General features: G+C 45.1%; 4 protein-coding genes across 9 annotated transcripts; 2 read left to right on the forward strand and 2 right to left on the reverse strand.

Annotated features, from left to right (window-relative positions):
- Positions 1–2,174: 2,174 nt before the first annotated feature.
- On the reverse strand, positions 2,175–3,948 carry LOC108063095 (beta-1,4-glucuronyltransferase 1). Its single transcript, XM_070213085.1, has 4 exons — positions 3,764–3,948; positions 2,698–3,704; positions 2,483–2,636; positions 2,175–2,425 (listed from the first exon to the last, which is right to left on the reverse strand). Exons 2-4 carry the CDS (start codon positions 3,360–3,362, stop codon positions 2,201–2,203), a joined length of 1,044 nt encoding a protein of 347 aa, XP_070069186.1. The 5' UTR covers positions 3,363–3,704; positions 3,764–3,948; the 3' UTR covers positions 2,175–2,200.
- A 375-nt stretch (positions 3,949–4,323) lies between these two features.
- LOC108063104 (helicase ARIP4) lies at positions 4,324–11,666 on the forward strand. Of its 3 annotated transcripts, none has more exons than XM_017150068.3 (8): positions 4,324–4,642; positions 5,617–7,917; positions 7,974–8,575; positions 8,634–8,832; positions 8,898–9,591; positions 9,653–9,764; positions 9,823–10,056; positions 10,111–11,665. In XM_017150068.3, coding segments are annotated over exons 1-8 (4,917 nt in total). In that variant the 5' UTR covers positions 4,324–4,640; the 3' UTR covers positions 10,884–11,665. The 3 variants fall into 3 exon arrangements, with proteins under 3 accessions (XP_017005557.2, XP_070068312.1, XP_070068311.1); XM_070212211.1 differs by lacking the exon at positions 4,324–4,642 and adding an exon at positions 4,749–4,858 and having other exon boundaries at positions 10,111–11,666; XM_070212210.1 differs by lacking the exon at positions 4,324–4,642 and adding an exon at positions 5,480–5,550 and having other exon boundaries at positions 10,111–11,666.
- A 57-nt stretch (positions 11,667–11,723) lies between these two features.
- enok (enoki mushroom) lies at positions 11,724–19,633 on the reverse strand. Of its 3 annotated transcripts, none has more exons than XM_017150067.3 (5): positions 19,430–19,633; positions 18,057–18,925; positions 17,914–17,997; positions 13,082–17,852; positions 11,724–13,015 (listed from the first exon to the last, which is right to left on the reverse strand). In XM_017150067.3, the coding sequence occupies exons 2-5, from the start codon at positions 18,917–18,919 to the stop codon at positions 11,819–11,821; spliced, it is 6,915 nt and encodes a 2,304-aa protein (XP_017005556.2). In that variant the 5' UTR covers positions 18,920–18,925; positions 19,430–19,633; the 3' UTR covers positions 11,724–11,818. The 3 variants fall into 3 exon arrangements, with proteins under 3 accessions (XP_017005556.2, XP_070068308.1, XP_070068309.1); XM_070212207.1 differs by having other exon boundaries at positions 11,724–13,018; XM_070212208.1 differs by lacking the exon at positions 19,430–19,633 and adding an exon at positions 19,159–19,290 and having other exon boundaries at positions 11,724–13,018.
- Positions 19,199–26,788, forward strand: gek (serine/threonine-protein kinase gek). 2 transcript variants are annotated; one of them, XM_070212209.1, is made up of 11 exons: positions 19,199–19,340; positions 21,240–21,458; positions 21,519–21,790; positions 21,848–24,760; positions 24,822–25,098; positions 25,166–25,594; positions 25,657–25,863; positions 25,928–26,113; positions 26,177–26,270; positions 26,331–26,527; positions 26,598–26,788. In XM_070212209.1, exons 3-11 carry the CDS (start codon positions 21,626–21,628, stop codon positions 26,696–26,698), a joined length of 4,569 nt encoding a protein of 1,522 aa, XP_070068310.1. In that variant the 5' UTR covers positions 19,199–19,340; positions 21,240–21,458; positions 21,519–21,625; the 3' UTR covers positions 26,699–26,788. The 2 variants fall into 2 exon arrangements, with proteins under 2 accessions (XP_070068310.1, XP_017005569.2); XM_017150080.3 differs by lacking the exon at positions 19,199–19,340 and adding an exon at positions 20,033–20,187.
- The last annotated feature ends 23 nt before the right edge of the window (positions 26,789–26,811 follow it).

The raw sequence follows: 26,811 nt of genomic DNA on the forward strand, positions 1-26,811 counted from the left end.
TTTTAAAAAAATAACTAGAAGACGCACTTCTTCCATTTTCGAAAACAATAAAGTATGAGATAAAACAAACTAAAAAAAATTAACATCACTAAAAAATATTATGTCATTTAAGATTTATGAACCGTTAAAAAGTGCAACTTTCGGAGGCTCCCACATCAACGTTTATCAAACAATCGATTTAAAAAAAATTTCTATTTTTTTGTTCTTGTTACCTTTTAAGTTTTATATAATCAAATTATGTAAAAAAAATTGTTTAAAAATATTGTTCTTTGATTTGTTTAATGTTAATTTGACATATTCTGAAGTCATCACAAAAGTATGCTACATTTTTATTTGCATAGTCCTGATTAAATAGATAGATATAGGTTTGGAAAATACCATAATCGATTAGTGTACGTAAAAAGTAGATTTTAGATGTTAGTCACACTAAAATCAAATTTTTGAGCGCAAAATGTTCACCAAAACCTGAAGAAATAAAGTATGGCATACTCTTGGGCTCTCTTAGCTAAGCTCTTCAAAATAGCTCGACTTCGAGTTAAGCCTTCAATTAAAACTTAAATTACCGAAAACTAAGGCAAAACCGCATCGAGTCGGTGGGCTACGCTTTTAGTAAATTGATCAACGAATTTTTTTTTGAAGGAATGAACTAATTTGGGGATGGCACTCGAAGGCACTCGAAAAGCAAAGTACTCATTTGCTGAAAAAAAGCGTAAAAATTAACAATTACATTTATTTTAGCAAACAAGTAAGACATACGAGCTATATTATATTTTTTACTTGTTGAAAATAATCCCTTCTGCAAGTTTCGGAAAGAAGTCGAACAGCAACATCAGCATCATTGACTTCTAAATTTTTTTTCATTTCCATCAATATTTTATGAATTTTTCACTTTGAAAATATGGTAAAAGAAAACTGCTTGCCCGAATTCTTTGAAACTTTGTCATAAATTAGTTTAATGTATTATAAAAAGGATCCCAAACTCAATTTGGTCATTTTCTTAAAAAAGAAAAACGTATTTTTGGCCAAAAATCTGATCGGCTGGCCCAGTGTGCACTGTAAAATATTATTTTAATCGAATTTTCTCTTCCACATTTTGTACCGTCACCTTTTCGCAGAGAAATAGCCTAAATGATTAACTTATTATTCTTTTCAAATTAATTTATTTTCAATCTGGAAATATACTTTTATTTTTCTTCCAATAAAGTAATAAAGTGCATTATTACCTAAACTATTTAAGTCAATTAGTAATTAAATAATTTTAGTTAAAATATCTTAATATGACAATTTTTTTGAATGTGTAATACAACTTTAAAAAATGACTATATCTCTTTAAGGTGTATTTGGAATGCAATTTTACCGCCAGGTTTACCGTTTTCATTGAAGATCGTAAAATTAACGTAGTAGGAACCAGGAGTCCACCAATACGTCTTCCACTTATTAACGTCGTACACGATGTTCTTGACCCAGTAAGTACCTTTTTTAAGGGGGCACATTTTCCCCTTCTTAAAGTTCAGATTGGTGTTTTTGCCCGTCCTAAGCGTAGTTTTGAGATAAGGATTATAGAATAGCTTGATAGCTTTGCAGATGGTCCGATTTATTAGTCCCGGAAAATCCACCATTTGTCCATTTTCAATCCTTTTGATATCCACCGACATCCGATGTTTGTCGGTAAGATCCTTTAGAAAGGTAATATTACCTGAAATTGGTCTTGGGATGCGACCATGATATTTTAAATTTGTGGAAAACAAATTTCCAGGATGGTTTTCAAGATCCACATTTTCAACAATATCGAATACAGCGTCCTAATTTGGTTTTAGAATGTTAGATAATTCCTAGAAATTCTTTAGATCTACTTACTATAAGGACAGCGAAGCAAACGAACATTAAACATACGAGATTTCGTCTCATTTTGGTTTTACTATTAAACTGTTCTATACATGACTCGAATAGGCTTACTTATATAGCCTTCCAGATGATTTCCGATTGAAGTTCGTGGTCTTGAATAATATTCATACAAAGGTAATGTAAACCCATAAAATATAAAATCTACTAAAGTCGTGGGAATGCATAATAAAACCAATGTTCTGGTAGGACGTTTGTTTTGAACCCTTGTCAGTTCAAAGAACCGTCTTGGATCTACTATTCCATTGCAATACCGAGTTCTAGATCTATAATTTAAATACTATTCATTTATCGAGTTTTATTTAACTAGGATTTGATTCTTTTTGGATTTCAGCAGCAGGCGTGGATCATTTTTGTAGCGCACAAATATTTCGCTTTTGAATACATCGAACTTCCTGCGATTGGCATTGTTCTGCTGCTCTCGCCAAGCAGGTCTCGCCTGCTTTCTTTGCAAGCCCCAATGGCCGGTGAAAACGGGAGAAAGGACGTAGAACTGATAGCCAGCTATATGCATCTCATAGACCTGCAGGTAAATTGTGGGTTAATAGAAAGTAAGTAACTGGATATGAGTTCAACTCACTTGGGAGTTCCTCGTAAAGCCGTAGCCCAGAAATCGTTCGTCATGTGCTGGTGCATTATCCACAGCTATATAGAATGGTTCATAGAGGAACTCGAAATTCGTTACGATATGGCTGACAGATACCTCAGATTCATTTGTGCTTGTCGCCAGCCATCTGAAATAAAGGTATTATTACTAGGATTTAAATGTTATAATAATAAGTGGGAAGAACGTACTTGGAGAAGTTAGTTGCGTATTGGTTGTAGATAAAGACCTTCTCGTGAAACGCCCTGGCTAGTCCCTTTTTAATCAAGCGTATTAGGGCGTTCTTGGAGCGGGGAAATGTGGCTCTTACGTCGATTTCAAAAGTGGGTATTACGTAGGCACAGCTCTTGGAGCAGTTGGCTGTCCTGAAGAAGTGGTTGAGCTGGGGCACACTGTTCGTGCTGGGCACAATGTCGATGTCGGTGAGGAAGACATACTTCGTCTGGCAGCCCTTGCGCGCCAGGTTCCGCATATGGTTCTGCGGATAGGTGTTCCTCTGGCGCCACTGCAGCGTTTTCAGGGATCGAAACTTGAGCAGCGACTTGAGCGTCCTGTCCGGATATTGACAGTCGAATTTGCCCTTCATATTCAACGGAAGCGCCGCCACGCGGGGCAGCTTATCGTAGTCCCGCGGCGTGAGCAGGTGAAATGTGGCATTCTCGCGAATGTTGGCAAAGCACAGGCGCATGTAGGTGACGAAGTATTGCAGGACAACAAACTCCTCGGGTCCGGCGGCGAAAACAGCCACGGACATCTTGCCCTGCCAATTGGCAGCCACCTGGGGCAGCGAATTGAGCCGCTCCACCGAAGTCTGGGTGGCCAGGCAGACCAGACTACTGCCCTCCGAGAGATCCATGTACTGCTCGCCCAACAAGGCAAAGTCCTTGATCCTGTACAGCTGCTGATTGTCCCAGCGTCCGTAGCTCAGGTCAATGTTCTCGAAGGCTAAGGAGGCAGAGTTATTGGGAGCCACAAAGCCATCCAAATTATTCAGCGGCTGGAGCAGCGCAAAGGCTATATCCGAGTGCTAGGGACACTCGACCGCCGCAGGACTACGAGGAGTCCCCTCCAGAGGAAGCGGAGGGCATCTCTGCGGGGCATCTCCTCCTGCCGGGGGATACACCTTCAAGAGCCAAAAAATATTGACCGAGAGGATAACCAGCACTAATTTCAGCGAGCTCCAGTTTGATATGTGGCACTGGAAAAAAGGACATGGGAGTAAAAGTGCTATCCTGGCTGGCTATCTTTTATATTTACCATTATTCGAGCAGCACGAGTATCACAAAACAGTTATTTATCAGGAAAATACAACCTTAAAAAGAGTACAATTAAATAAGTTTTAATTTTTAATATATTCGTTAAAAATATCCTTGCAGTGTGAACGTGGCTTTCTTTTATGAAAATATCTAGCCGTTATAAAATACTAAAAAGTAGAGTATTTCATTTCAGTTTTTAAGCAGTATTCAATATGAAATAATTTTAAGGAGTTTCCGATTTTTTATTATTTGTGCTTTAAGTGCTTTAAAACAAATATATTTCCTAAACTAAAAGACAATTTAGCGATTAAAATGGAGATAAATGATTTTTGATGTAATAAGATTAAACTTATACAAAATCAATTTGCAGATAAAGATAAATATATATTGCAATATATATTATATTGACAGTAAAAAAACTCACTCTATTTTCAGGTAAAAGATTTTGAATCTACAGATTTATTCAATAGATGTGCAGTTCCATTTCCCATTGGTTTCGATATCCCCCCGACGAGTCGTGCAATGGGTCCCCACAGAAACGGTCACTCTTCATGCAATCTGACCGTTCAGCGGGGCAAACTTTGTTCATATCTATGTAGAGTAATGTATACATTATATACAAATATACATGTTGAAAACAGCGAGAAAATAAATCGAGAATAACATTTTAAATTAATATAAAAACAATCTAAAGAAATTCGCATTTGGAACACAAGTGGCGGACGTGATAAACCGAGAATCTCAAAGCGGAACACCAATAAAAAGAACCTTCCAATCGTGCATATAGGAAAACATCCATATGTATAAAATAACAATAATTAAGAGCCTGTGTTGTTAATTCTTTCATCCTGAAAACCTTATTCGCCGGCTGTATGTAAATGTACGTAAGATTGTTTGTGTCCAAGCCTAAGTGCACAAAATCCAGCTTGTAATTAAAAAAAATTCGGTTCCAGTTAATGTGCATGAATAATTAAATTAGTTTTCGCCGTAATTTTTGTTTTGATTCAAGCTTTCCCTTGATATTGAAAATAGAACTGTGGGAAAACCAACTTATTCCCCATTTTAAGACCAAAATTCCGGCCCGGTTACGATTTCAGTATGTACTTGGGTATATTAGTATGTAATGTGCATACATGTGTGGATTGTAAAAGGCAAATTGACAAATATTCGCGTTAAGTCTGCTGATGTAAGACCCCCGATCGTTCAGTTACTATATAGGTTACTATATATCTGAGCGCCTTCAAGTACTTGTGTATTTATGTACGGAGTTGTATATTCCATCGAGAGGCAGACACAAATTACACCTGTATGTATGTAAGTATGTAGGGGTGCTTCTGATAAGTGTCAACAGCCCAGAATTTATCCATGGCAAGTAAATAGCGATCCCTGTGAACCCATGTACCTACCAATATATGTACCATCTAAGTGCGTATCTGTACATAATGGATACCAAGAAGTAACCAGATCCAGTTTATTACAACGCCCCTGTCCTCGAAGATTTGTTAATTGGTTTTGTGACCTCTGTTAGCGATGAGATAAGTCGGGTTTCTATTGCTCATCTGTTGTATTAGTAGTTATCATCCATTTCTTGAGGAAAGCATAGGCTAAGCCTCAGTATTTCTATCTGCTAAAGTTCCCCCAAAAGTAATGAGTCAAAATAAACAGAATTCTTATCAAAAGTTTTTAAGACAAGATCTAGTAGCCCCTTGAATCAAAAAATTACAAGTAATTATGAGTAATTCCAATCTAAACTATAGTTTACAATACTGTAATAATACGAAAGAAATGGTCTGAAACAATTTAATTAGAAGAAAATTAAATAACACCATATTAATTATCCTATCTCCCCCACAGGGATAATTCAGAAGGAAATATGGAAGAGTCAAACCCCAATTACGATGTTAACCAAAGACTACAGAAGCCGGAGGGTTGGCCCAATGTCAATGAGTTTCATCCCTCGATGATGTTTCCGGAGGATCCCAGGCGGTACTTCCAGAACGCCCCCACAGAGCCACCACCACCACAGCCACAGCTACAGCCTCCCATCCCGATACCCATACCCATACCGATACCCATCGATGGAGCCGCCGAAATACCCGCTAAAATGCCAGATTACTGCCCCGAGATTAGCCATCCCATGGAGCCCGATCGGGTGATAAATCCCCTGGCCGAGTTGGCCAAGAGCACAGTACCTTATGGCCACAAGCGAAAGAACTCGGCGGCCGAGGACCAGGCGGCCAACAAGAAGATCAGCCTGGCGGCGGCTGCCGAGGAGAAGAAGAACAGCCACCTGAGGAAGAACATCCGCGATGTGATGAACGAGAACAATCTGGACACAACCACGCTGGCGGCGCAGCGTGAGGAATCGGAACGCTTGGCTCGCGTTGCTGGTCAACAGAAGTCAATGCGCGAGATCCAGAAGCAGGTGGTGCACAAGCAGTTCTTCCGCATCCTCCAGCTGGATGAGAGCGAGGGCATCGAGAGCTGTGCGGTGGCCAATCCCGTCGAGCATCATCATCATCCGCTGCCGCCCGTCGACTTCCCGGCGGAGGAGGACATCGCCTCGGACACGTTTGACGAGTCGAACAGCAGCAGCCTGAGCGGCGGCAGCATCGAGGATGTGCTGCACAAGGAGGCCATTGTGCAGCAGCCCAGCGAGGTGGTCACCATCGACGACAGCTCCGACGACGATTGCATCCTGCTCTCCGAGGAGGAGGAGGAGGAGGACGACGAGGACCTGAACGAATCGGACGACGCCACCAACAGCGGGATGCATGTCAAGGATCTGTACAATGTGCCCGACGAGAACGGACAGGTGGTGGTCAACATGGCGCATCCGGAGGGCGAGGAGACTCTGTATTTGGCCCCGCAGATAGCCAAGGTGATAAAGCCGCACCAGATCGGCGGCGTGCGCTTTCTGTACGACAACATCATCGAGTCCACACGGAGGTTCAACAAATCGAGCGGCTTCGGCTGCATTCTGGCCCACTCCATGGGTCTGGGCAAGACGCTGCAGGTTGTTTCCTTCTGTGATATCTTCCTGAGACACACCTCGGCGAAGACGGTGTTGTGTGTGATGCCCATCAACACGCTGCAGAATTGGCTGAGCGAGTTTAATATGTGGGTGCCGCGCTACTCCGCTGACAGCAATGTGAGGGCCCGGAACTTTGACATCTACGTGCTGAACGACCAGCAGAAGACGCTGACGGCCCGCGCCAAGGTGATTCTCAACTGGGTGCACGATGGCGGAGTGCTTCTGATTGGCTATGAACTGTTCCGACTGCTGGCTCTCAAGCTGGTGAAGACGCGCAAGCGAAAGGGCAGCGTCATCCGGCCCGATGGCATGGACTCTAGCAGCGATCTCATGAACCTGGTGTACGAGGCCCTGGTGAAGCCAGGCCCGGATTTGGTGATCTGCGACGAGGGGCACCGCATCAAGAACTCGCACGCCGGCATTTCTCTGGCCCTCAAGCAGATCAGGACGCGGCGACGCATTGTGCTTACGGGCTATCCATTGCAGAACAACCTGCTTGAGTACTGGTGCATGGTGGACTTTGTGCGACCCAACTATTTGGGCACCCGAACGGAGTTCTGCAACATGTTCGAGCGGCCCATCCAGAATGGTCAGTGCGTGGACTCCACGCCGGATGACATCAAACTGATGCGGTACAGAGCGCATGTGTTGCACTCGCTGCTGCTGGGATTCGTCCAGCGGCGATCGCACACGGTGCTTCAACTCACGCTGCCGCATAAGTACGAATATGTCATCCTGGCCAAGATGACCACCTTTCAGAGGAAGCTCTACGACACCTTTATGACCGATGTGGTGCGCACCAAGGCGTTTCCCAATCCGCTAAAGGCATTCGCCGTCTGCTGCAAAATCTGGAACCATCCGGATGTTCTGTATAATTTTCTGAAAAAATGTGAGACTGATTTAGATTTAGAAATCGACGAGGAGGTTTCGAAGGGCGCTCCCACCCCAATCGTTGAGCCCAGTCCAGATTCTGCCTTGAGTGTGGCTTCTCCGCTCGAGAGGAAGAGCAATGGATCCGGGGAACCGGTCAATAGTATCCAGGCATTACCCAAAACCGAAAATTCAACTCTATTTAATATCCCCGCATCATCGGATTTGAACGCTAAATATTTAAATAAAAGGTATGGTATCAAGTAGGATATTTATATTCATGTTACTAAATATATACTATTTGCAGCCCCAGTTTTTATGACGAAAAACCAGAGCCTCTTAACTATGGAAGTTTCGGAAGTGAGGGTAAAAACAACTACTGGATGGATTCCAGTATTCTTCCCAAGCCGGGATGCGTTGAAGTAATCAAACAAACCGATACGAACATGTCGAGCAACTTTGAAAGTATTACGGGGTCTTCGGAAATCGTGGATCTGGACACGAATGAAATAAAAACCGTCGAAACGACAATACAAGCGCCGTGTTCAAACAATCAAGTAGATAATGAGTGCAATTCAAGCAAACCAAGTGAATGGAATGCCACGGGCATTAAAAACGCTAGTGGAGTGGTCGCCGAGCCGTTTAAAAAGTTGCTGAAGAGTAAGCGAAACGATGAATTTTCGTGTTCGTGGGCCGTTGACATAATGAAGAATTATGTGTCGGGCCTAATATCGAATTCGCCGAAAATGGAGATATTCTTCTGCATCTTGAAGGAGAGCCTGCATTTAGGAGATCGTATTCTGTTATTTAGCCAAAGCCTATTAACCCTAAACTTACTCGAAGTCTATCTAAAGTCTAGTTATGTTCCTGGTAGTAATCAACTTTGGTCTAAAAATAGCTCGTATTTTCGTAAGTTTTCACATCATTCGCATTGTATCGCTTTGTAACCATATACATTTTGTTTCAGGATTGGATGGTTCTACGTCCTCGCAGGAAAGGGAAAGGCTAGTCAATGAATTTAATGCAAATAGTAATGTTAAGCTTTTTTTAATATCAACAAGAGCCGGCTCGTTGGGAATAAACCTCACCGGAGCGAACCGCGTTATAATATTCGATGCCAGTTGGAATCCCTGTCACGATACACAGGCTGTATATAGGATTTATAGGTGAGATATTACTAAGTTAGTTTTGTCATGACGGTATACATTTTATTTGACTGATTAATTTCCAGATATGGTCAAACAAAGCCTTGCTTTGTGTACAGAATTGTAATGGATAAATGTCTGGAGAAGAAGATATACGATCGGCAAATCAAGAAGCAAGGGATGTCCGATAGGATCGTCGATGAATGCAATCCTGAGGCACATCTTTCGATGAAGGATATTACCAACCTGTGTCACGACTATGACTCCGATGATGAAACTGCCGAGGAGGCAAAAAAAGCTGTAGACGATTTGAGTAAACCAAGCTCGCCTTCCGAGGAGGGCAGTAAGTTAACCAGTGAGCAAATAAAGAAAGAAGACGACTCCAATATGACGCCAGATGAGCCAAATAAATCAAACGATGAGCCGAAGAAACCTCTAGACGACCAAACTGAGTCTAGTTCACTGAACGGCGCCACTCCCTCACCAGTTAAGAAGGAAAAGGATGAGGGCCCCGAAACTATTGTTCATGCCGACTCAATTATAAACACTATTCTCGAACTACATAGACATTGTGTGACAAAGGAACCGTTCTTGCACGAAAGTCTGTTGGTCGATCAAAAGGACAGAAAGCTTTCGCAAGCGGAGAAAAGACAAGCTCATCGAAGCTACGAGCTGGAAAAGAAAGCGGCCGTCAATCAGAGATGTACTTATGCACCTGCCAAAATGCATTACAAGATCGTTAACAACGATGGAACTGTAATTACCAAACCAATGAATCAGGTTAGTTAGTTGGATAACAATGTAATCCAATTGCTTACATTTAAAATTTTACAATCCATAGCAAACTAAAACCCACACATCGTCATCAACTGGAGGACGATCCACTCGTTGGATTCCGGCTGACGTGTGGCAACGGCAGGGGATGACTGCCCAAGAAATGACCTTACCACTTGGTAAATCATTCAAATCATTCAACAATTCCACTCAGTTTCTAAATCACATGTATTTCAGATGTTGTCATTCCCACAAATTCGGCCGACAAGGCCAATATAATTCTAAAGGCTGGTCAACGAGTGATGGTTCTTAAGTCGACGAAGGGAATATACATGCAGTTGGATAGCGGGAAGATCATAGCTATAAGGACTACGGCAAAAACTGAACCAGAAAAGACAAATAAGGACGATGTAATTGATATAACTTCCGATTGTGACACCGATACAGCAAAGCCGCAAACTCCAGAAGATGGTAAATATTTTGATTTTAAAACATATTATATGAAGTTAAGCGATTGCTTTTCAGATGTAAAAGACCTGACTGCTGATGACGAGCCACATGTAGTGAAAAACAAGGAATGCACTCCAGCAACCACTAGCCGGCCAGAAATGTCTACGAAGGATAGAAAGTCCGCGGAGAACATGCAACATTTTAAACCGCAAACGCAACCAAATAATACTTTAGCCACCCCATCAAATCAGCATCAGATGCCTTGTGACTTAAACTATCCACAACAGTCGCAGCCGCAGCAGTCGCATCAACAGCCGCAACAGCAGCAGCAGCAGCCACCGCAACAGCAACCGCCGCAGCAGGCACCTCCGCAGGCGGCGTACAAACATCCGAATCACCTGCCGCCGCCAGCAGCTGGCGATGGTTACAACAATGCCAATAGTATTCAGCCCAATGCGCCGCTACCACCACCACCGCATCCGGGAGCTCCGAACAGCGAGGCGGCGCCGTCGGCGGATAGTTCGTACTTCCAGGGCAAGCCCTTCCAGCACACATATCCCCCGCAGTACTACGATTACTATGACAATAAGCACAAGGCCGCACCACCCGCTTCCAGCTATCACATCAATAACTACACCTCATATGGCAATCTGAACTTCGCACCCTACCATTCCAACCTCCATCCACCAGCGTCTTACATCGGTGCTCCGTCGTCGTACGTAAACTCGAATGTTTTCCCCCGGCAGCATTGGAGTTCAGTTGTAAATTCACCAGCGTCAAGCGAGTCTATTCGACAGCCATCGTACATTGGTAGTACTTACCCCATTAACGAATGGTCGTCGCAATAGCGAGTGTAAATAGACTATGGTCCAATATCTCCGGGTCCAGTTCAGGGCGAGCTCAAATATACTCAGACTATCTTGTAACTGATAATTTTATAGTTTCGATTCGCGTTGCTTTACTGTATAGAAGATTATTCGACAAAAGTGTTTTATAATTGTTTCCTTTTACATTTTATAATGTACTCAAAGAGCGTAGAGTAAACTGTTTAAGCAAATCATTATCATTATATTAGACAATTAATAAGATCATATAAGTGATCAATAAACCGCACACAATGCTTCCTATACTTATTAAATTTCCATTTTACCCATGATAATGTTTTTGTGGTCTGCAAATCTAAATATCTTGCATGCAGTAATTATTTACTTTGTCGTTTAGGCGTTTCCTTGACTGGACCAACAGAGCTCGGCCTTTATTCCTTACCATTATTTTCCTCTAATTTATTTATTATCTTATCATAGTGAATTCTTTTTAAACGCATAAATACGATAAGTTATTAGTTTTCATTCTGAAAAAAACAAAAGAAATCTAAACAAATATTCATAGCTCGTAACATACTGTTTAAGCAATCGTTCTACCCAATTGTATTTAATTTAGATGCCCATGAATAGAAAAACTCATACGGAATAACATTCGAAAATTGGTCTCTCTTTTGGCTAAGGGCAGCAATGCCCCGAGAAAGGAAACTAAAAAAACATTGACATTAGTCTAGATAATAGCACATTCGAAATAATAAACAAGCTTTGATTGAACAATGTTAGATCTAAGCAATAAAGAAAAAGTATTAAACAAACAGAAATAAACTCATGAGTTATTCTTTCTGTTGTAATTAAAAAACCATCTGATTGAATTGTTAAATTGACGTAATATATATTTATTTACAGCACACATTTATATACAATCATACTCAATACAATAACATATAAAATGTGCGCATCTATTATCTGCGAATAGAACCGTTGAGAGGTAAGTAGGGGGAATACGTGGGATACATCGGATTGGATGGAGTGCCTCGCTGCAGCACGCAGGCATCCTGGTACTGAGATTGCATATTCATCATCTGCATCGGAATCTGCGAGTTGGGGTATTCGCTCCCCGAGCTGTAGCTTCCAGTGGGCGGGGACTGCTGCGGCGACATCCGGTAGCTGTTGATGGCCCCATAGGGAGCCATCAGGTTCGGACTGATGTGGACATTGGCGGTCCGGTTGTTCCCACTGCCCATGGGCGTCGAGGTGTGCTGCACCGGGGCCGATGGAGTGTTGCGGGTGTTCCGGCTCGTGTTCTGCGCCGACGTAATGGGCGCAATGTTCATGTTGCCCGGATAGTACTTGTACTGCAGCGGCGTCACCTGCGTCTGCAGCATGTTGGGCGGCGTGGAGATGTTCCTGTTCTGCATCAGCAGGTGCGGCGGCGGGGTCATCGAGTTGGGCGGAATGGGATGGTGCGGCGAGGGGGCCAGATTCACCTGGGCTCCCGGCGACGTGTTGCACGGCTGGCTCTCCAGGCAGTTGGTAAGCTGCTGTAGCTTAGACAGACTGCAGAGATTGCCAGCCAGCGAAGCGGTTGCACCGCTGCTATTGGCCGCAGCTATCGCATCCGCCTGACCCGCCTGACGCTGATCATTGTTGCCCGCCGCTGACGGACCGCCCAGAGAACTGGAAACGGGCACTCGCGGCGCATTCTCGGCAGCCGGCATATTGTTATGCAAATAGAAATTGTTGACGGCACACGCCGACGACGGCTGCTCGATGCGCTGATGGCTGTTGGCCAGCGAGTGCACGGAACTGTTGAGCGACATCCGCTGCTGAATCACCGCCGGCATCCCGGCAATGTCGTAGTTCGAGGGATTGGCCGAGAAGTTCTGGCTGATTTGCGGAATGGGCACGTAGTCGATGGGCTGCATGTTCTGCTGGTGGCCACCATGCTGCGAGAACTGCAGGTTGTGCAGGGAGTCGTGGTGCGACTTGGAGATATTCGCCGTAGCTCCGCCGCCCTGGGGAATCTGATGATGAGTATTGGTTGTGGTTGTGGCTGGCGCTGCGTTTTTAGTGTCACGTTGCTGGGCATTTCCGCTGCGAATTTGTTTGGGCGTGGTGGCTCTGTGAGAAGGTGTCGGTGAACTTACAGCGATGTCCGCCTGCTAAAAGGAAATTTATTGCAATTTATACATTATACTTAATAAAGAGAATATAATTTGCATTACCTGGGCATTCAATTTCCTGCTCTGGTGCTGGTGCTGTGGATTGCTCAGGAGATTAATGTTCGGCGAACCCTCTGGCGCCAGATTCATATTAAGATTGTTCTGCTGCTGCATGTGCGAATTCTGGATGGACATGTGCATGGGCGTGGTCACCGGTTGGTTCTGCATGGAGCAGTCCGAGAACTGTCTGTGCGGCTGATGCATGTGCACATTGGACGTGGCTGCGATTTCCTGTGAGCCGTGGGCGATGGCGGTGCCAATATTGGCCGGCGAGTCCATGTTTATTTGCGCATTGATGCCGCAATCGTAGTGCTGCATGGCCGAGTTGCCCGCGGACTCGGTGTTGTAGACCATATTCGGATTGACGTCGGATTGGCCACCTCCACCGCCGCCGCTCACTTGCAGGTTAGCATGCTGGACGGAGGCGTGAATGTTGGGATGGCCAATCTTATTGAGCTTTCCCTCGCGCGAAATGACTGAGGTCGAGTTGACGCCGTGCTCGACCTTTTGCTTGGCCGGCACAGCTCCTCCCGGCTGCGAATTGGGCATCAGAACAGTTGATTCCGAGGGATTGGGATTGCTCTGTCGTGGCACAGGATTCTGGCCATTGGCCAGAGACTTCATTTGCTGCGCCTGCTTCTGTTGAGTGGCGCATTTCTGATTGTAAATGGCCGCCTGGTTGTTGGCCGCATATTCGTTGCAGTGCTGCACGTGCGCATCCTCGCGAGCAGTGCTCACCACATTGACACTGGACACCACCTTGGGCTGCTGCTGCTCCTCCTTCTTGCCACTGTTCTTGCGCTCCACCTTGTGCTTCTCCTTGGTCTGGTGCATCTGGTGATGGGCGTGCTGCATGGCCAAATTGGCGGACTGATAGAGGTTCTGGGTGAAGTTGTGCGTGTAGGCCATGGTCGTGGCCAGATCCTTGTGGAACTGCTTCTGTCCCTTTTGCGCGGCGGGGTCCAAGTGTGAGAGGTTGTAGCCGTAGTATTCCCACTGCCAGTACTGCGAGGTGTGATAGTTGGGCATCTGATTGAGCGGAAACTGGGAGGGAATTGAGTTCTGCAGCTGGGCATGCTCGTTGCCCTTCAATTGGATCTTGTCCCGAATGGGAATAGGTGCCGAGGGCGCCCTTGCCTGCGTCTTTTCCTCCTCCTTGACCTGCACCAGTTGCTGGTCCGTTTTGATGACTTCCTTTTCGGGCAGCACCTTCACCTTGCTGGGATCGTACTTCTTTTCCATGTTGTTGACCTCAGGTTTTACAACTGGAGCTTCAGGCACGGGTTTCTTGATTGCCTTCTCTTTAATCTCAGCGTTCTCCTTGGCAATTGGCTGCCCTACTTTTTCCTGTACAGGCTTTACCGGCTGTGGTGCTGGTTGCTCCACCAGGGAAGGAATTTCCGTACGGTTTGGTGTGGGATTTAATACCGGGTTTTCCACTTTTTTCACCCTTTCCATTTCTGGTGGCTTCTGTGAAACTGTACTAGGTTGAGCGGTTTCCTTAGCTTTTTCCTGCTGATCACTTGGAGCGGAAGTTGGAGCCTCTGGCACAGGTTTTTGCACAGGTTTTTGCACAGGTAACTCTGGCGGAGTCGCCGCTGAGTCCGGGGAAAACTTCAAGTAGTTTACATCCAACTCTAGTTTACTTTCTTCCGCCGGTTTTGTTAACTTTTCCGTATTGGCAGGAACATTTACCTGCTGCAAAACGGGTTCGGCAGCCACTGGTTCCGATTTTTCGGGACTCTTCGGCTTGGGCTTCTGTTCAGGAACTTCAGGAGGTTTTATCTCCTTAATGCTAGCCTCCTTGGGACTTTCTTTCGTCTCGGGTGTGCTTACCACTGGCTTATCCTGCCCATTATATTTGACATCTTCAGTTTTGTAGGACGTTACGTCAGAGAACAGCGTCTTCTTGGTTTTCTTGGCCACTGCATCGAGCACTTGATCGCTTACGCTGTTGGCTTCGCCCTCGTTTTTCGACGACTCTTGGCTTTTCTCCGGGCTCTCAGCTTTGGCCACCTTAACCAACTCCTTAGCGGGTTCCTTGGCTGGACTAATTGACGCAACTTCGGCGGGCTCGGATGGAGTATTTCCATTGAACTGCGACTCCTCGGAGCGTTTTCCATTGGACTGTTTACCCCGCAGCTTGGGTACAATGTTGACCGGTTTGTCGACATGCTCCTTTTCCACAACACTCTTGCAAACCTCCTTGGCAGATGCTTCCTCCATTTTAGAGCCACTTTCGGTTCCAGAAATCTCCGTTTGACCTTGAACAGTCGGATTCTGATCGGCTAAAATCGCATTGCTCTCAAGCGGCCGGTCGAAATGCTTCCTTTTGTTGGTGTGGGGAATCAGATCGTTGCGTTTGGCCAATCGTTGGGCCCTTTTGGTCAAGTGCTCCGAGAGTTCCTTAGAAGATTTACAATCCGATGAGTCGGAGAGCTCGCCAAAGGACTGATCTTCAAGGGGCGGCTGTGGTGCAGCAGATACCTTGCATTTTTTTGCCTCATTTGGAGCCGATTTTAAGAACTCTTCCGGGCAGGCACGTTTCCGCTGGTTTTCCCTATCATCAACCAATTTCTCGCAGCTGGAACCCCGATTCTTAACAGGCAAGTCGGGACATTCCTGATTTACTTTCGGTGTGGTGGGCACACTTGGCTTTACGCTGATCTTGTTCTCTTCGTTAACATCCTTCAAATCGGATTTCTTTTCAATTTGGTTGTTCAAGTATTCACGATTGGAAATTGGCTTGATTATGTTGGGTAACTTTGACACCGACAGCAGTGGACTCCATCTCAAGCAGTCGGCTTCTATGATTATTCGAGTTTTACTGTTCGCCATTTTGTTATGGTGAGCCACCACTTTCTTCCAATCGATTTTTACATTAATCTGATATCTTATGTCGCCATCGTTCTTCCTTAACTTGATAAAGTTCAATAATTCAAAGGCCAACGCAATGTCGGATATAGCCAGACCCGTTTTAATGGCTATATCCTTGAAGGTGATCTTCGTGTGGTTGCGATACTTGTACAAGTACTCCAAGACGACGGACTTCCAGTAGGAAAAGTACGAAAGTCGTCCCAAATCCGAGAGCGGTTTCTCCGGCGTACCCAGCTGTCCCTCCTCGCGGCTCAACAGGTAACTGAAGTCGATCAGAAACCTTCCGTATCCCTGCCTCTGATACTGCGGCATCGTCAGGATGCAGGACACATTGTACTTTTGGGTACAGTGCTTTTCCTTCGAGAAGTAGCCAACCAGATGGCATCCGCTTTGATCGTTTTTAGTCAAGATATAGAACAGAAAAGGTTCCACGTCGTAGTAAAGGGTTTTGTGGTCGAGAAAGAACTTGGCCAGCAGGCACAAGTTCTGACAGTAAATCTTGTTAACGTTGCCATCCACCTCGAACACCGAAATGTTGCCCTGCCTAAAGATTTCCGTGCCCGGCGGCTGCTTCCAAATGCACTTGTTCTGATGTCTGTCCAGCACAGAACGACTCTTTGTGTACTTCAGGCAGAACTCGCACAAAAACAGCTTCAGCAGCCTGGCGTACTCCTGCGGAAACGGACTGGAGTACCAGGTTTCGATGTCCCACTTTCCGATTTGGATCGACTTGGGACTCTGGGTGTTCTGCCCCGGCTTCAGGCTCACATCATTCGCTTTCTCGATGTGGTTATTGGACATTTGAACGACTGCCTTGTGCAGAACATCTTGATATAATTCCACGTCCGTTGCGGTCACTCCAGGCGGTAGAGGCTGGTTTTCGAAGGGATTGGCACGCTTCGTGCTCTCGCCGGGCACTTCCTCATCGTTGTTAATTTCCGCTTTTCCATCAGCCTCGCTGTGCGTTTCCCTGCATCGTTCGATCTCCTCCAGCAACTGAACTTTCATAACAGTCTCCTCTGTTAGATACGGAATGTCATCCTCGCACTTTTCGTACGATTTTCCCGCTTCGAGGGGCATGCTCTTCAAGGGAACGATCTTCTTCTTCTGCCCATTTTCGGTCTTTCGCTTTATGGTCATGCCGCCGATGGATGTGGAGTTTTTATCTGGAGTAGAGGAAGCTACTGGAGCGCTCTTTTGCGCTCGATTTGCGGCGGGGGACGTGGGAAACGTGCTTGCCGTTGCTGGCTTGGTGTAACCAATGCTTTTGGTGTTATTTTTCGATTTTACAAATATGTCAATTGGGTTTTTTGCCACCGCAGCAAAGCCCCAGTTCTCACTGGCCACTTCATTGTTATGCGGCGAGCCCAGACCATCGTTGGTATTCAGTTTAGTGCAACTCTGCTTCTCGTTCTCGAAGATCTTTCCCTTCAGCGTGCTGCGATCGGTGTCATAGTCCTCTTCGTCGTTCTCGTCATCGCATTCGGAGCTGTCGCTGGAACTCTCGCTGGAGTCCGAGTCTGAGCTCGATGAAGTGCACGAATCCGAGGATGTGCTCTCATCCTGATCGTTGTCATCGCCATTCCTGTTCCTGTCGTCGTCCTCGTCGTCGTCATCATCACTTTCGCTGGACGAGCTCGTGGATGACAGATTCGAGAAGGTTCGCTTGCGCGTTTCCTGGCTAGCCAAGTAGCCTCCCTGTAATATTTGCGACCTCTTCTGCTTGCTGGGGAACTCGAACTGATCCTCGCTGTGGTTCAATTTTCTCGAGCTTAAGCTGGCCGGCATCTTTTTCCGCTGGCCATTGCCGTCATTGTAAACGCAAAGTTTCGAGGTCGAAGGACTCTCGATGTTGCCCTCTTTTTTGATGGATTGCCGCTTATTGGAGCTCGCCATTCTGAAATAAAGAATTTGAGTTAGATACGTATTTTTTGCACTTCAAATGTATTTAAAAGTACCTGTCAATCTCCATTTTTATTCTTGTATTGTCTTTTTTAACCAGTTTTGGGTTATCTATACTTTGTTTGCAGCATGTTTTGCACCTGAAATGGGGTTTAAAAGGATAAGAAGCTAAAGTTATGATTACTTTGTATTTACTTACCTATATGGATGCTTGGGCTTCTTGTCCGGAATCGTATCGAGACATGTTAGGTGAAAGTGATCCTTGCAAACAAAGCACTGCAGCAGACAAGGTCCCCGGTTACGCATTTTGCAGACAGCGCAGTCGGCGCAGTTCTGGCAATCCCAGATTGTGCCCTTGGTGACGAGCATGTAGAGCAGCACGTATGATTGGGACTTGCACCTGCCCGCGATATTGGCGCAGGTGGTGTGCAAAGAGATGCCGCACTGTTTGCAGGAGCTCAGTGGCTCTGGGATGCCGTTGAGGTTCTTCTGCGAGTTCCCCGAGCAGTGGGTGCAGCTCTCCTCGCCTTTGATTACCACATCCGAGGTGGGGGCACATTTGCGCGGTGTCGTCAGGGACTTGCCCTTTTTGTACAGCTTTCCCTCCTGGATTAGAAAGCCGGCATCCACTGCCTTCTTGATGGACGCCTTAATCACGGACTTGAAGTCCACATTGGGCGACAGATCGATGCAGTTGAACTTTTGAATGTAGTTCTCTATGCTCTTTATGGTAGATCCCTCGCATTCGCCCAGATCGTGCACCGCCTTGGCCACCAGTTTGTACAGATTGGTGTTCTTGTCCACCTTAATGCGGCGCTTGGCCATCGGGGCCTTGTAGGAGTGCAGTCCCTTGTTGTAGACCTTGATCACAGCTCCCGATTCGACAGCCTTCTCTAGTTTCTCGGCCACAATGTCCTCGTGAAACTTGTGATGCGTGCCGATTGCCTGGCAAATCCTCTGCACGGAGGGCCTCTGCTTCTGGGACCTGATCTTTGATATGGCCTCGAGGATCCACTGCTTCCAGGTGTCCATGTTGATGTCGTGGGCCGATTCCCTCATCATGGCTTACTGAAAAAGATAAGTAGTTCTTATCTATGAGATATTTTAATACCCAATAGGGGCCGCATCACTAAATCACTAAGAGATGTCTCAAGATACATACTTAAAGATATTGCTAATTTCAAAACTATTTGGGTATGGTTGCATCTGTCAGATGAATTCAATAAGCACCTATCTTTCTCTTTATAGGAAAAGATACAAATTTATCTTGGCCTGCCTAGAATTATGTGTCAAAAACATACGTTCTCTATAACTCGCTTGAACGCCAGTGCGAAATTACTTGTGGACTACTGTATTTAGACTCCGGCCCTTGAAGTATCTACACTTTGCACTCATGAGACCACAAATAAACACAAATAATCAACCATAATTCGCGAAATTCGAGTAATCCGAGTGGTTTCCGCACAACTATCCCATTTTTTATGTACGTATCGTATCCACTTTACAAACTATTCTACTGCATACACACATATTCAGATACATATGCAAGCCAGTATGCTCGTATGTACATACGTTTATTATTCCGATTGTGGTGAAAGTAAGCGCGAATTTATTGCGAACTGCGGATATAACTCAACGCCGCGTTAGCAGTTCATCGATGAACGCATCTAAAGACATTAAATATCTTGAAAACAATAACAACTATTAATTTTGCAATGAAGTTTGATCGCTACAGAGTATTAGAAGGCTTTATTAGGGCCCTATCTACACTACGCCACAACAGAAATGCGGCGGGATGGGGTGGCAGTGGGTTTTGGAACGTCGGAATGGGACAGGAACGCCAGCGCATTAAAAATAATTAAATCTTTTACGACAAATTTAATTATTACTTTTTAATCTTATTTATATTTATTACTATTTTATTTTCATTGCCATTTGATAATATTACATTGCATAACAAAAGGTAATATATCTTATTTTTATGTACAACTCATTGTAAAATGAAGATTCAAAATCAAGGGAACAAAATTGATAAATACATAGGTAATTATTTTAAACGAAAGTTAAATTTAAAAAAATCAATTTTCGGCTGATCGGGGCAGTATGACCGCTCTGACGGAAAATCCCATAAACACTTATTTAATACCTGGTATTTTAAGGCAGATCTCCAGACCCGGAAAGGTCATACTATTTTCCCAAACGAAACGGAACGGAACACTACATCTTCGACAACAGTTCGGCTTTTCTTTTTGCACTATTTTGGATAAATATGATTTAGTCCGGAGACAAAACAATATCTAAAATGGAATACGAATCTTCCGAAATCAGTGGTAATATTTGCGGTCCGGTGACACCAAAATCGAGGAGTAGTCGCTTGTGTTTATTTGTTTGTTGACCATTTGTTTTTTCGCACTTTTGTCAAATATACATACATATGCATATAAACAATTATTTATTTATATCTATGCGGAAGAACAAACAAACTCTCAGACGTACATATGCATATATCAAGATATGAGTGTATGGATTTATACCTAATATATCCTCCTGCACGGGGGGTCGGCCCAATACATATGTAATACCCCGCATACATATTTGAAAAATCGAAACGGCCCGAATATGAATTGTAAATATTGGTAGCGTAGCCAATAAGAAAAAACGTATAAAATTATGTATTTGGAAAGTGGAAATCTATTACAATCAGGGCCTTGTTTCAGTGTTTTCTATTTTAGGCCAGTGCACTCCAGTCCAGTCAATTGTTTAACAAAGTACATAAGAGTGGGTCTATACGTTTCCCCACGTTTCGGTTTCGGTTTTGGTCTCCATGATAACCTACCCGTTTGAGCTGATTTTTTGCCCCCCGAGCCACATTTTTAAGTTGGAAGGAGCCAGGTGATTACGACGACGTCAGTGGGTGCGGCATTATTGTGGGGCTTGCAAATATTTGCAATGCATGTGTTGGTCTGCTTTTTAGGGTAATACAACAATTACGTTCTTGGGCAAAGGAGGACAAGCCTCAATAAGTTCTTATCTGGTTAGGATAGATGATTTGAGGGCCATATTTTACTAAATAAGTACAAAATTTCTATACTATCTTGTATTCTATCTTTCCCATTTCTATCTTTTTGGTATGGTAGATAATACGTTCAACATTATTAAGCTTTTGTGAGGTATTTTATTTTTAGAGTATCTTTACTTACCTAGTATAAGCCATTCCAATATTTTAGGAATATAAATTGTTTAGTTGTATTATTATGTTCCCATTTCAGTACCCATTCAGATGTATAGTGACTCAAAAGCTGCATTTCAGATATAATAGCTCTATACAAAATTTCCAAGAGTTATCATTTTGTGACTCAAGAACCCATTTCGATACTTTCAGATATAACCACAGGAAGCTGCAAAAAAAGGCTCACATTTCTAAAATATATTCTAAGCGACACTACAAACGATCAAAAATGGGCAGCCGAATTCGGCGAGGACACGGAAGGGCATCAGTTTTCGTTGGATTACCTGCTGGACACCTTCATCGTGCTCTACGATGAATGCAGTAACTCTTCCCTGCGCAGAGAAAAGGGGGTCTCCGATTTCCTCAAACTATGTAACTATGATTGGTAAAAAAAAAATACTTGATATATATTATAACAAACCAAATCCCTAGCCAAACCATTCGTGCATATTGTGCGAAAACTGCGACTGGGCCGGGATGATTTTGATATACTCAAAATCATCGGGCGCGGTGCCTTCGGTGAAGTCTGCGTGGTTCAGATGATATCCACCGAAAAGGTGTACGCCATGAAGATACTGAACAAGTGGGAGATGCTGAAGAGGGCTGAGACCGCCTGCTTTCGCGAGGAGCGGGATGTTTTGGTGTTTGGGGACCGGCAGTGGATCACCAACCTGCACTACGCCTTCCAAGACAATATTAACCTGGTAAGGCGGTAATCCACACTCTCCTTTATGAAATACTCATGAATTCCTCCATTTCAGTATCTTGTAATGGACTATTACTGCGGCGGAGACCTGCTTACGCTGCTCAGTAAGTTCGAGGACAAGCTGCCCGAGGACATGGCCAAGTTCTACATCACCGAGATGATCTTGGCCATCAACAGTATTCACCAGATTAGGTACGTTCACAGGGACATTAAGCCGGATAATGTGCTGCTCGATAAGCGCGGTCATGTGCGGCTGGCGGACTTTGGCTCCTGCCTGCGACTGGACAAGGATGGCACTGTTCAGTCCAACGTGGCTGTGGGCACGCCCGACTACATTTCGCCGGAAATATTGCGGGCCATGGAGGACGGAAAGGGGCGCTATGGCACAGAGTGCGATTGGTGGTCCCTGGGAGTGTGCATGTACGAAATGCTGTACGGCGAGACGCCCTTCTACGCAGAGAGTTTGGTCGAGACCTACGGCAAGATCATGAATCATCAGAACTGTTTCAATTTACCGTCACAAGAGACCATCAATTACAAGGTGTCGGAGACTTCGCAGGACTTGCTCTGCAAACTGATCTGCATACCCGAGAACCGACTTGGCCAGAACGGCATCCAAGACTTCATGGATCACCCCTGGTTTGTGGGGATCGATTGGAAGAACATTAGGCAGGGGCCTGCACCGTATGTGCCGGAAGTGTCGAGTCCCACGGACACTTCCAACTTTGATGTGGACGACAACGACGTTCGGTTAACGGACTCCATTCCTCCGTCGGCCAATCCCGCCTTCTCTGGATTCCACTTGCCGTTCATTGGGTTCACCTTTTCACTGAGCAGCAGCTCCACTTTGGACTCAAAGAAGAATCAGAGTTCCGGTTTCGGAGACGATACCTTGGATACGATAAGCAGTCCACAGCAGGCCATCATGCCGAGCAACAACTCGGAGGCATCGGTGGACTCCGTTCAGGAGAAGCAGCTGAAGGCGCTGAATGAACAGCTGGCAGCTTTCAAGCAGGAAAAGGCCGAATTGACGAAGCAACACAATGAGATTTTCGAACGGCTCAAGACTCAAGACTCGGAACTTCAGGACGCCATCTCGCAGCGCAACATCGCCATGATGGAGTACTCGGAGGTCACGGAGAAACTCTCGGAGCTGCGTAACCAGAAGCAAAAGCTCTCGCGCCAGGTCAGGGACAAGGAGGAGGAGCTCGATGGGGCCATGCAGAAGAACGATAGCCTGCGGAACGAGCTGCGAAAGTCGGACAAAACGCGGCGCGAGTTGGAGCTGCACATCGAGGACGCCGTCATCGAGGCGGCCAAGGAGAAGAAGCTGCGGGAGCACGCAGAGGATTGCTGCCGGCAGCTGCAGATGGAGCTGCGCAAGGGCTCCTCGAGTGTGGAGACAACGCTGCCGCTGAGCATTTCCTCGGAGATGTCGTCGTACGAGATCGAAAGACTGGAGCTGCAGTTCTCGGAGAAGCTAAGTCACCAGCAGACGCGTCACAATATGGAGCTGGAAACGATGCGCGAGCAGTTCAGCGAGTTGGAGAACTCCAATTTGGAGCTCACCAAGGAGTTGCAGCAAACGCAGGACAGGCTGAAGTTCACGCAGCTAGAGTCCATTACCGATTCGGCCGAAACGCTGTTGGAATTGAAGAAGCAGCATGATTTGGAGAAGACCACCTGGTTCGAGGAGAAGCAGAGGCTAAGCTCCGAGGTGAATCTCAAGTCGAAAAACCTGAAGGAACTGCAAGCCGAGGACGACGAGATCTTCAAGGAGCTGCGAATGAAACGGGAGGCAATTACATTGTGGGAACGGCAGATGGCGGAGATCATTCAGTGGGTGTCCGATGAAAAGGATGCACGCGGCTACTTGCAGGCCTTGGCCACCAAAATGACGGAGGAGTTGGAGTACCTCAAGCATGTGGGAACCTTTAACAATAATGGGGTGGACAATAAAAACTGGCGAAATCGCCGCTCACAGAAGCTGGACAAGATGGAGCTGCTGAATCTGCAGAGCGCACTGCAAAGGGAGATTCAGGCCAAGGCCATGATCTCGGATGAGCTGAGTCAAACGAGATCGGACCTCATATCCACACAAAAAGAGGTGCGGGACTACAAGAAGCGCTATGACTCCATCCTGCATGATTTCCAGAAAAAGGAAACCGAGCTGCGGGACTTGCAGAAGGGAGGCTTGGAATACTCAGAGTCGTTCCTCAATAAATCAACGCATCATGGCCTGAGCAGCGCTTTCTTCCGCGACATGTCGAAGAACTCCGAGATTATTGATTCCGCCGAGAGTTTTGGCAACGAATCCGGTGACAATTTCACTCCCAACTTCTTCCAGTCCGGCAATTCGGGCATGCTCTTCAACTACGAGCCAAAGTATTCGGGTAAGAACAGCAAGGAACACGCGGCCATGAAGGAAGTCTCGGTCAGCGATTTGTCGCGCGAGGAGAGTGACCTGCTGGTCAAGGAATCTCAGAAGAAAGTGCCCGGCAACACGGCGATCCATCAGTTCCTGGTGCGCACCTTCAGTAGCCCCACGAAATGCAATCACTGCACATCGCTGATGGTGGGACTCACGCGGCAGGGTGTCGTTTGCGAGATCTGCGGCTTCGCCTGTCACACGATCTGCTGCCAGAAGGTTCCAACCACGTGCCCAGTGCCCATGGATCAGACGAAGAGGCCGCTGGGCATAGATCCCACCAGAGGAATTGGCACGGCCTACGAAGGCTATGTAAAAGTACCCAAATCGGGAGTGATCAAGAGGGGATGGATCAGGCAGTTTGTGGTCGTCTGCGACTTCAAGCTCTTCCTCTACGACATTTCGCCCGATCGATGTGCACTGCCCAGCGTGAGTGTGTCCCAAGTGCTGGATATGCGGGATCCGGAATTCTCAGTCGGAAGTGTGCGGGAAAGCGACGTTATTCATGCCGCCAAGAAAGATGTGCCATGTATTTTCAAGGTAAGCATTGGGTAGTCGTTAAAAAGGTATAAGTCTAAATGAAATCCCTTCCTCCTTTCAGATAAAAACCGCCCTTATTGATGGCGGTCTTTCGCTGAACACTCTCATGCTGGCCGACAACGAGTCGGAAAAGTCCAAGTGGGTCATTGCCCTGGGCGAACTACATCGAATATTGAAACGAAACAGCTTACCAAATACTGCTATATTTAAAGTTAATGAGATTCTGGACAATACCCTCTCTTTAATAAGAAACGCATTGTGTTCTGTCATCATATATCCAAATCAGATTTTGTTGGGAACCGAAGACGGTCTGTTCTACATTAATTTAGACCAGTACGGTGAGTTATCAGATGTGATAAACATTCTTGAATATTAAGAACATTTCTTAATCAACCATATTTCCAGAAATCGCTCGTATTGGAGAAAGCAAGAAGATACTTCAGTTATGGTACATTGAAGAGGAGCAGATTCTCGTTATTCTTTGCGGAAAGCAACGCAATTTGCGGCTATTACCAATAAGAGCATTAGAGGCTAGTGATGTCGAGTGGATCAAGGTTGTCGAATCGAAGAACTGCATATCCGCTTGCACTGGAATTATTCGCCGCTTCCCCAACATCGTCTATTCATTCATCATCGCTCTTAAGCGGCCCAATAACCACACACAAATCGTAGTTTACGAGATTAATAGAACGCGCACAAGACACCAGAAGACTTGCGAATTCACCATCGGCTATATGGCTCAGCATCTGCAGATACTGTCCGATATGCGATTAGTTGTAGCTCACCAAAGTGGATTTACCGCCTACTTCCTGCGTGGAGAAGCCACTGCTATGTGTGAGTAATAATATTTCTCTATTTATATTTCTTTTATTTAACATCTTGACATTTTTCAATAGCTTTGGTTCATCCGGAAAACCAGTTATGTGCATTTTTGAATTATTCCGGAGTTGATGCGGTCAGGGTTATTGAAATTCTGTGCCCAAGCGGTGGCAACTTTGGCGAGTACTTACTGGTATTCCAAACTTTGGCCATATACGTCGACCTCCAAGGGAGGAAGTCTCGTGATAGGGAAATCATGTATCCAGCCTTTCCTACGTATATAAGTAAGTAAAATCGACGACTCAGTAATGACTCATAGTGTATAATTCATTTGTGTATATTTACTAGCTTTTTGTGATGGCCATTTGCTGGTGTTTTCGGATACACATTTGGATATCTTCAATACACAGACCGCTGAATGGGTGCAATCGATTGGTCTGAAGCAATCACTTCCTTTAAATAACCTGGGAAATGTTGTGTTGTCCTCAGTCAATGACACCCCACTGATTGTTTACCTGTCCAATATTCACACAAGTAAGTTGGATCTTCCATATGTTTATAGCGAAAACTCATAATCATTTAATTTGTTATTCGCAGAGGGCCTTTTGCAATATCGTGAGGGAAATCGGAAGGGACTTCCCAGCATAAAGCGGAGATTCTCCATCAGAGAGATAAACAAGACCATCAAAAGGTTAGGATTTGGTTAAGCAAATCAGTGCAAGCAACTCATATTCTCATTCGATTATTGTAGTGATCGTAGATCAAAGATGATATCAGCACCGACTAATTTCAACCACATTTCTCATATGGGGCCGGGGGATGGCATTCAAAATCAACGACTCTTAGACTTACCAACAACGCTCGAAACAGCCGATCAGGCCTGCAGTCCAATAATACATTCGCTGAGTTCTATAACCCAAACTAGAAAATCAAATTTTCTAGAGCAAGGTAAGCAGTTTTTTTTATTGCATGATCGTGCCGAGTTTACTAATTCGAATTCATTTTATTGTGCTTCCAGTGGATGGAAACTCTGATGACTATGGCAATGATAATATAATCTCTAGAACCCCCAGTCCAATGGCATCGTCCTTTATGGACGGCTTAAGCAATAACGAATAATTTCAGTCAAATCTCTACACATGTAATTTACTCGATTTTTTAAGCTTACTGTTTGTAATAAACATATTTAATTTCTCGAATATCAAACAAGTGCGTTTTGATTGATATTACAT

This window comes from Drosophila takahashii, chromosome 2R (assembly GCF_030179915.1).
Source record: "Drosophila takahashii strain IR98-3 E-12201 chromosome 2R, DtakHiC1v2, whole genome shotgun sequence".
NCBI lineage: Eukaryota > Metazoa > Arthropoda > Insecta > Diptera > Drosophilidae > Drosophila > Drosophila takahashii.